The sequence below is a fragment of the Gopherus flavomarginatus genome, chromosome 4 (genome assembly GCF_025201925.1).
Source record: "Gopherus flavomarginatus isolate rGopFla2 chromosome 4, rGopFla2.mat.asm, whole genome shotgun sequence".
Lineage (NCBI taxonomy): Eukaryota > Metazoa > Chordata > Testudines > Testudinidae > Gopherus > Gopherus flavomarginatus.
The window spans coordinates 2,901,767-2,911,973 of record NC_066620.1 but is presented as its reverse complement, the minus strand read 5'-3'; the positions used below and the strand labels follow the sequence as shown (position 1 = coordinate 2,911,973).

Below are 10,207 nucleotides of genomic sequence, written 5' to 3'. Positions count from 1 at the left end.
GGGTAATCAGTTGGCGTTCAGTCTTGATTTCAACATTTTTGGCACTGGGTTTCTTTAAGATGAATGGAGGGACAAGTGTGTAAGACTCAGGAAGTGATGAGATAGTCTTCTTCACTGATGCTGCCGTCTCAAAGTCTGGGGTGGGAATTCCACAGACAATTGCCTCCACTTGAGTACTGGGATGTTGAAAAAGTGATATCCCCTAGTTCCATGAGAGGAGCATGTTGCCGTGGTGGAGCGTAGGATTGTGGTCTATGCTGTCTGTGGCAGGAGTAGTTAACAGACCATCATGAAGCTTTAGAGGACAGACTACATTCTCATCCTCGAAGGGTTGGCATGCACTATTTGCCATGCTGGCACAAGTGGCTGACACGCTCTCATAGGAGATGGACAATCCAAGTTTAAAGAAGGTAGCTACTGGATCACTTATTCATGGCTGTGCATGAAGTGTAAAACCAATGCAGATTGGTTGAGAGAGACAAGGTTTATTGGATGAACTTCTGTTGGTGAGACAAGCTTTCCAGCTGACCCAAGGAAGAGCTCTGTGTAGCTCAAATCCTTGTTTCTCTCACCAACAGAAGTTGGTCCAATAAAATATCACCTCACTCACCATGTCTCTCTAATATCCTGGGACCAACATGGCTACAACACCACTGCATATGTAGATTGGTAGAGGCATTTATTGAGCTTTGTTGTGGTACAAATTTTCTATTCCTTTGTGGCAATGGATGTTGCTGTTGTACTGCAATAGTAGTGCCAAAATAAGGGTAGTTGGATGAATGGAAATTTGTTCTTTGTTTTAAATGTTTGGACCATCCAATATTATGGACATCAGTGCCAATAATCACTCAGGAACACATTTTGCTTGGCATCCAGCATCAAATGATCCAGTAAATTGTTTTCAATTGAAACATGTCCCTTTGAATAATTTTTGCTGTTTGGGACAGGTGAAGTGCTTCTTCGTCAGTCTTCCTCACGTGCTTTTCGGAGGGGACGTCCAATATTCTGATTGATCTGCAATGCATGAAAGGATATGGGATTTTAGTTCTGCACTGTGAATCTGCACAGCCAGTGTCACCTCCAGCTGTTCTAATCTAGCTGTACAGAACCTTGTGAGGTCTGCTATTTTAAAGATTTCAGCCACATCTTCATTCAACCTTGTCTCTTCAACGCATGCTATCAGTTCAACAAAGGCAATTCCATGCAACAAATTCTCTGTGTTGCTTTGCTTGGTTTTCTTCTCCCTGACTTTGCTGTAGAGAGAGACCAAACATGTTGTATGATATATTGCCTCTTGGGCCGTTAAGTCTGCTGCATTTAGTTTTGCAAACAAGCACTGATTTTGCAGCTGAAGTACAAACTTCCAACTAGCCCGACTATCAATGCTGAGGGCAGGAACTTCATGGAGGTCTTCTGAAAGTATGTTCATTTCACAAAGGATGCCTTTTTTCCCCGTTGGTCTCTTCAACGTGTGTATTTCCTTTTCAGTTTGAGCCACAACTTTCTCAGCTCCCTCCACCCCAGCCCTTTCAAGTTTGGTCCTGTTAAACTTCATGTAGCAAGATTTGTGCCAACATCAATTTTTTTTGTTCAAAGTGTTTTTTCAATACCATCAGCATAATCTGCATTTATCTATGCATAAGAGAAATGGAAACATCTGATATTTTCTTCTAGAGTTTGATAGCCAGATCCAGCATGCTCTCTTTTTGATTCTGCTGGATTAATCAACTCTGCATCTGTCTCTTTCCGGCATAACACATACTCACTGCAGTCAGTAGAGGCATGAGATGTCTCTGTTGATGGAGATGACTCTCGAGCAAGCGTATATCTTTTTAACATGTTTGAAGCACTTGCAATAGCCAATAGTAATCTAGTATCTTTTAGCTACTGTGTAAAGTTAATATTAGCCAATCACCAAGCAGCTTTCACACAACCAAGGTAGCATCTGAAAGAAAAAAGGGCAATGTGATGAAATTCTGCCAAGACTACATTGACAATCAAAATTAGTAAAAAAATGTGTTCACCAATTTTAAGGTCATGGGTTGAAGCAAACTCAAGAATACACCCCTTGTAAGTCCAACTGTAAAACAATATTATTTGCCTATTAAGACGATATTATGTTAGCTTTGGCAGATATTTTAAGAGTAGGCAATGGCCTCATATCTGAAAATCTTTATTAGGCCATGCCCTGAGACTGTGGCAAAATTCATGCTTTTATCACAAAACCCACAATTCCATTTTTAAAAAAACCCACAAATCTGATTGGCTAATTTAAAGACCACAAGTGATGGAGAATCCATCACATTACCAAGCGAGCTGTTTTGATGGTTAGTTACACTTGCCATTAAATTTTTTTCATTTTCATTAAATTCGAGCCATTGGCTCTTGATATGCCTTTATCTGGTATTAAAGAACCATCAGATATCTTTTCCCTGTGGAGGTATTTGCAGCTATGGCTAAATTTCTAATCAGTTAAATAGGATCGGGTCCTTAAAAGGTGTCTCACCTTAAGGTGCTATCCTCAAATCATTCTGGAAGCTCTTCTCTGAACCCTCTCTAGTTTTTCAACATCTTTTAAAAACCATGGACAGTAGAAATGGACACAGTACTCCACTAGTGGTCTCATTAATGCCATACAGAGATAATATCACCTCCCTATTCCTGCAAGATATTCTCTAAGTATAGCGTGAGCCCATTTTACTACAGCATCACATTGCAAGTTCATATTCAGTTGGTTACCTACAATAACCCATAAGTTCTTTTCAGAGTCATAACTTTCCAGAATACAGCCCCCATCAGGTGGTGTGACCTATATTCTTTGTTCCTAGATGTAAAGCCTTGCATTTGGTTGTATTAATATGCATATTGCTCAACTTCCCTGAGCTTACCAAAAACTCCAGGTTACTCACCTGTCCAAGTAATTCTTTTTAACTACCCCACCAATCTTTGTGTCACCTGCAAACTTTATACGTTTGTATTATTTGTATTTTTTCCAGATAATTAGGTACTGAACAGCACTTGACCCAACCACCTATCCCACTAGTTGACAACTCTGAATTAACAACTGTTTTCAGATCTATGAGCAAGCCAGCTTTTTATCCATTTAATATGTGTATTTTGATTTTTAATAGCACTACTTTATTCATACAGCATTAAGTTTCAGAAATTAATCAGGAAATCAAATTGAAAAGTGAAGTTCTGTTCATGAAGTTACGATAGCTAGTTACAGCACTTGCATGGAATACTGCTTTCACACAGGCACAACAGACACTTAAAATAGTCATCCGTGATCAACATTAAGGTGTTATCTCAGCCATGACATGTCCTAAGCCAAACACCACACTAAATGGAAAAGGAAAAAAGCCCAACTAAGAGGAGATATAATGAAAGGAAGTAACCCAAGTGGGCTGGAGCCACGATTCCTGCAGCAGTGAAGGCATCAAAATCTAGTTTTTTAAATAAAACAAAAACCAATCAACTAGCTATACAACTCAACTATATACAAAAACAGCCCAAAGAGAGGAACAAAGGAGACAATGAGGACAGCTGTGATCTGAGCCTGCTACTCCATGAATGCTCAAAGGAAATCCATGATACTGCTGGACACTCCATATGGAGTGTGTCATTGTGCGTAACCATCTACATATTTTAGTTTATATAAACAAACCAACTCCACCTCCCAAAAAACCCCAACCCTCTCTCTTACTAAAGGTCTGACCCTGAAGCCATGACTGAGCTAACACTCCTTTTGAAATTAATGAGAGTTTTGCCTACTAAAGGACTGCAGAATTGAGACACAAGTTCTTGTGGCACCTGAGTATAATACAGCAAGTTTAATCATCATCTCTACTTCAGACTTGCTCCATTACTGTTTTCCGTGTGTGTAACAATCTGGTATTTTAGAAGACATCAATTTAACAGTGACTACCAGACTTTGATTGTATCTTTTAATTTTTTGTTAAAAATGTCATAAGACACAATGAATACAAGTACTGCAGTTACATCAATACAAAAAAAGCAATACAAATTAAGCAGCTGAATACAAAAATACATTGAAATACATGAACACCAAAATGTAAGCTATCGCACTAATTCAGAATTGTGTATGCATGAAAAATTAAATAAATTTTTTTGTATTAGACAACTTAGGTATTCTCCACTTTAACAGTAATGTTCTTCTAGTTATGTACTTCACAATTTCTTCTATATACAGTATAGAATAAAATACTTTAAAAAGATATGACATTTTAACTCCTCAATATGTGATAGGTATCTTTTACACTAAGAATATTGACTGCACGAATAAAAACAATGCCTTACATCAACTGCTCTGAAAAGGAGGATCAACATTTTCCTTTTACTTCTTTTATGTATATTTCAGTTAGTAGGTTTGGCTTGATAAGTAAGACAATTCTTGTCTGAGTCTCTCTCACAGTAATGTACATCATATTGCTTGAATCTATACAATCATACAAAAGTGGCAATCATAATATCTAAATGTTGATTATGAAAGAGACAGCTTACACATATACAGGTCTTCTGAGTTGAATTCTAAATGACTTATTTACAATGAAAGTGCTTTTATCAGATCTAACATGATAGAGGGTCTTTTCTACATGTCAATTATTAGTCTCCCTGAAATTGGAAAAGTATTATATAGAAAATACTGTGCAAACACTATAGCATACTGTGAAACTGCATGTGGTTCCGAGATTAGCAGCTGAAAAGTGTTGATAATTATAATTTAAAAATAAATAACGCAAATAGGTAAACCAGTTACAAAACAGCAGAAAACTGCAATATTCACAACTGTAAAAAGACTTAATAAAGCAATTGCTAACAAAATGGTGAAGCAGTTGGATCAAAAGTCTTGAAAACATCTTTTAGTGACTTATCATCAGATTCCCCACTTGGATCGTTATCTTGCATTTGATTGATCTGTCCAGGCTGTCTGACTTGCCTTGGATCACTGTACTGTGGTCTGATCAGTCCTGATAAAGCTTGGATAGGAAGATTATGCACTGCTGGTGCAGTACTGGAGTGCTTAGCCTGAGATTTATTGATGCTATTTGCTTTTTCTAAATTGGCCTCTGCTGACCCTTCGGTATTTTTATCCACATTTGGGGCAGACTTCTGTGGCAACATGTCTTCTGACAGAGCAGATTCATTTTTGCTAGTATTTTTCAAAATACTTTTTTTCTGGTTCTCTCCATTCTCTCCTGAATTAACTGGCGCTGGGTCTAATGAAGATGAACTGTGGTCTCTTGGATCATACAAACTAATACCACTAAGTATTGAGCTTGGAGTTCCCAGTCTAACACCTGTTGATGACAGTTTGGGTGCATAAGGAGGCAGAATGTCTGGCTCAGATTTACATATTACAGCTTCTGAGGGCTGGGATGAACCAATACCAGATCTAGTTAGACGAGGGTCAAATTTTGGAGGATGAGAATCCTTTGTGATTCCATGGTGAGTATCTGTACTAGACAGTCTGTGGAGTCTGGGATCAACATTTTTTTGTAAGCGAGGATCTCCTAATTTGCTTGAACTACTGGCATGCAAATCTGCAGACTGATCCAAAGAACCACTTCTGCTTGTTATATTATTTTTTGCTTTTGCTGCCAGTCTTGGGTCAGCTGGCATTGCATTTGGAAGGGGATCACTTTTTAAATTACGTAATTTATTAAGCCTCTGGTCAGCTATAAGTGGAGGAAGAGGTAAATTAATTGAAGACACTGGGTCAGGTTTAGGCAAGGGTATTGGAAGTAGATCTTCAGGAGCCCATACAATATGTTTAGCAAAGTTTGGTTTGGTCAGGATAATATCCATTTTAATGTGGCTAAACTGTCGAAGCTGAGATCTTGGATCCCTTAATGTTACACCAGGTAAAGGTTCCAAAGGTATTAGAAAAGCTCTCTCTCTCAATTCTCGTTCTGCATCCTCTTCATCATCATCCATTCCTTTTTGCTTGACCTTAACTCCAGTGGGTGCATGATGTAAATCTAACTTTGTTCCACTAACAGAAGAACTTGCAAGACCACTTTCATTAACCTTTAACATTCTGGGATCCCGTGCAAGCCTTGGGTCAAAAGATGACGACTCTGTAGGTTTCCTAGTATTTGATCTAGGAGTGGATCTCAGTCTTGGATCAACAGCCTGGTTTCCTGTACATTTCTCTTTAGCAAGTCTTGGGTCAGTAGGAACAATGACCATATGTTGTTCTGTGGAATGTTGTTGCCGATTCCTAATATTCTCTGTTTGTTTCTTTAAGGTTTTTAATATTGATTTAACACTGCTTCCCTCTTCCTCTTCGCTACTGGAGTACCAGTTTACATTATCATCTGAAAGAAAACAAAGATTAGTCAAACAAATGATCACTGGAGATTCAATAGACTTTGAACTAAGTATAATTTCTTAACTGGCTTTTGTCTGATGTTAAGACTTAGCAAAATAAGGTCATAGCAACTATAAATTAGGATTACAGAAATCAGCTAGTGTAAGTAAGCAAAAAAAAAATCTAGTTATAACTACTTAAGAACAAACACTCAACTGCTGGTTTCTCTTCTTTTGTATACCTCTTCCAATATTTGTGTGTCAGAAAATAACTATTCCTGTCAACAATTCTGTTTAACTTAAATTTCATAAAAAATGTATTTTTAAACACAACTCTTGATGTAAGTGACCTTTATTGTTGGTTATGGGGAGGAAAGACTCGGCTTGCTGCAGTCTTGAATGGTTAAGGTGGAAATGCTGAACTGCTACTCTATCCCCCTTTCATATTTGAAACCCAAAATGTAAGGGATTCAGAGAGAAACCAGGTTCCAGAAAGGGAGATAAGGGAAGGTATTTAAACAAAATTAGATTATTGAGAACAAATTATCAACCACTACTGCAGTTAGTGGGAAGCCCTGTAATTGTAGTATCACCTCCCAGCCCATCAACATCACCTCAGTCACGTCTAGCATAAGTTTCAACCAACTCCCTTTCAATCCATGCCCCAGTCTCACCTGGACACTGAATAAGATCACTGACTGTTTTGGACCGGTCAGATGAAAAGACGACAAAGCTGAGTGGCATCCATATACTGAAAACACCACCGCTCATGTTCCCTTACTAACCCTTATAGCTCCCTATAAACATTAAATAATAGATGTTACAATATGGAATCCAGAGGACTCCATGTGTAAGCACCTTAAGAGAGGAGGAGCAGTTTCCTACTACCACCACCACCTTCTAAGGATGCTCTACAAGGAAAGAACTGAGTCACTCTAAAGCAGCCTGTCTGCCACTACTCTGATTTGAAGATGAGTCAGCAACACCTCATGATCAACAGCACTGAAGACAGTTGATAGATTTAATAATGCCAGCAGGAACACTATCTTCATCCATTGCCAGGAAGAGATAATCTACCAATGCAGTCTATGTCCCAGACCCAGGATCATACCCAGATTATCATGGAGGTCTGAGATCACTAGATACTACAAGAGTTGTCTTGCCACAGCCTTTTTGATAATCTTGAACAAAACTGGAAGACAGGACACAGGGTGATAGCTGGCCAGTTGTCAGCATCTGCCAATGATTTCCTGGGCAGTGGCAGTACTGATCCTTCTTTAACAGAAACAGGTAATCTGTCCTCCCTTCAAGGAAGCAATAGAGTCATAGAGTTTAGGGCCATAAGGGACCACCAGATCATCTAGTCTGATCTGCTGTAGGCCACAGGCCACCAACACCACTCAGTATCTACACACTAAACCCAACAACTGAAATTGGATCGAAATATTACAGCCCAGAGGAGACTAGACTGCAGAGAGAGAAAAGACGGTTACTCACCTTTGTAACTGTTGTTCTTCGAGATGTGTTGCTCACATCCATTCCAGTTAGGTGTGCGCGCCGCGCGTGCACGTTCGTCGGAAACTTTTTTACCCTAGCAACTCCAGTGGGCCGGCAGGTCGCCCCCTGGAGTGGCGCCGCCATGGCGCCCAATATATATCCCTGCCGGCCCACCCGCTCCTCAGTTCCTTCTTGCCGGCGACTCCGACAGTGGGGAAGGAGGGCGGGTGTGGAATGGATGTGAGCAACACATCTCGAAGAACAACAGTTACAAAGGTGAGTAACCGTCTTTTCTTCTTCGAGTGATTGCTCACATCCATTCCAGTTAGGTGAATCCCAAGCCATACCTAGGCGGTGGGGTCGGAGCGAGAAGTCGCGGCATGGAGCACAGCAGATCCGAAGGCCGCATCCTCTCTAGACTGCTGGACCAGGGCGTAGTGGGAAGCAAAGGTGTGGACCGATGACCAGGTCGCTGCCCGACAGATTTCCTGGATGGGCACACGGGCAAGGAAAGCCAGCGACGACGCCTGCGCCCTGGTAGAATGCGCAGTCACACGGCCCGTAGGGACGTGGGCCAAGTCATAGCAGGTCCTGATGCAGGACGTTACCCAAGAGGATAACCTCTGGGAGGAGATAGGAAGCCCTTTCATGCGGTCCGCTACTGCCACGAAAAGCTGGGGGGATTTGCGGAAGGGCTTAGTCCTCTCCACGTAGAACGCGAGAGCCCTACGGACATCAAGCGAGTGGAGCTGCTGCTCCCTGCCTGAGGAGTGAGGTTTCGGGAAAAAGACCGGGAGGAATATCTCTTGGTTGACGTGGAAGGCTGAGACCACCTTGGGGAGAAAAGCAGGGTGTGGTCTCAGCTGCACCTTGTCCTTGTGGAAGACCGTATATGGGGGGTCTACCACAAGAGCCCGGAGTTCCGACACCCGTCTAGCTGAGGTGATAGCTACTAGAAAGGCCGTCTTCCAAGAGAGGTAAAGCAGGGAGCAAGTAGCTAACGGCTCAAAGGGGGGCCCCATGAGCCGGGACAACACCAGGTTAAGATCCCAGGTTGGAGCAGGGGGACGGACGTTAGGGTATAAACGTTCCAGCCCCTTAAGGAATCTAGACACCGTCGGGTGGGAAAAAACAGAGCGACCATCCGCACCCGGGTGAAAGGTGGAGATAGCTGCTAGGTGGACTCGTAACGACGATATGGCCAGACCTTGCCCTTTGAGGGACCAAATGTAGTCTAAGATGTCGGCTACTGAAACTTCCATAGGGCGGAGATTTTTCTCCACGCACCAAAAGGAGAAGCGCTTCCATTTGGCCAAATATGTCGCTCTTGTGGACGGCTTCCTGCTGCCCAAGAGCACCTCCCTCACCGGCGTGGAACAGCGCAGCTCAGAGCCAGTCAGCCACGCAGGAGCCACGCCGCTAGGTGCAGCGACTGCAGGTCCGGGTGACAGAGGGTCCCGTGCTCCTGGGTAATCAGGTCCGGATGAAGGGGCAGGGGAACTGGGTCGGCTATGGTCAGGTCCAGCAGCATGGGGTACCAGTGCTGTCTGGGCCATGCCGGGGCTACCATGATCACGTGAGCCCTGTCCCTGCGCACCTTCAGAAGGACCCTGTGGACCAACGGGAATGGGGGAAACGCATAGTACAGGTGGGTCGACCACTGGATGAGAAAGGCATCCGCTATCGACCCGGGCTCCCTGCCCTGAAAGGAGCAGAACGCTTGGCACTTCCTGTTCCCTTTGGACGCGAAGAGGTCCACCCGGGGATAACCCCACCTCCGGAAGATGGAGAGGGCGACGTCTGGGCGGAGGGACCACTCGTGTGACAGGAAGGATCTGCTCAATCGATCCGCCAGCGTGTTCCGTACTCCGGGGAGGAAGGAAGCCATGAGGTGAATGGAGTGGGCTACACAAAAGTCCCAGAGTCGTATCGCCTCGTGGCACAGGGAGGAGGATCTGGTGCCGCCCTGCTTGTTGATATAATACATGGTCGTCGTGTTGTCGGTGAACACCGCGACACAACGACCCTGGAGCTGATGACAGAACGTTTGACAAGCAAGACGGACCGCTCTCAACTCCCGCATGTTGATGTGTAGCCGCACCTCCTCCTGGGACCACAGGCCCTGCGTCCTCAGGGTCCCTGCGTGGGCCCCCCAGCCGAGATCTGAGGCATCTGTTGTTAGGGACACCGAGGGCTGAGATGGGTGGAAGGGGAGACCCGCACACAACACTGACTGGTCCAGCCACCAGTCGAGAGAATCTAAGACCCCCTGGGGGATCGTGATTAACATATCTAGTGGCTGTCTTGTCGGCCTGTAATGACCGATGAGCCACAGCTGGAGTGGCCTCATGCGGAGCCGAGCGTAATTGGTCACGAA

At 43.3% G+C, this 10,207-nt stretch overlaps 1 protein-coding gene across 3 annotated transcripts in view; it reads right to left on the bottom strand.

The window, feature by feature from the left end:
* Nucleotides 1-3,933: 3,933 nt before the first annotated feature.
* Nucleotides 3,934-10,207, bottom strand: part of ZC3H6 (zinc finger CCCH-type containing 6) — a 76,326-nt gene continuing 70,052 nt past the window's right edge. For all 3 annotated transcript variants that reach the window (XM_050951177.1, XM_050951175.1, XM_050951176.1), the window contains exon 12: nt 3,934-6,341. In XM_050951177.1, the coding sequence (XP_050807134.1) occupies nt 4,837-6,341 (1,505 nt within the window). In that variant the 3' untranslated portion in view covers nt 3,934-4,836. The remainder of the gene's footprint in view (nt 6,342-10,207) is intronic.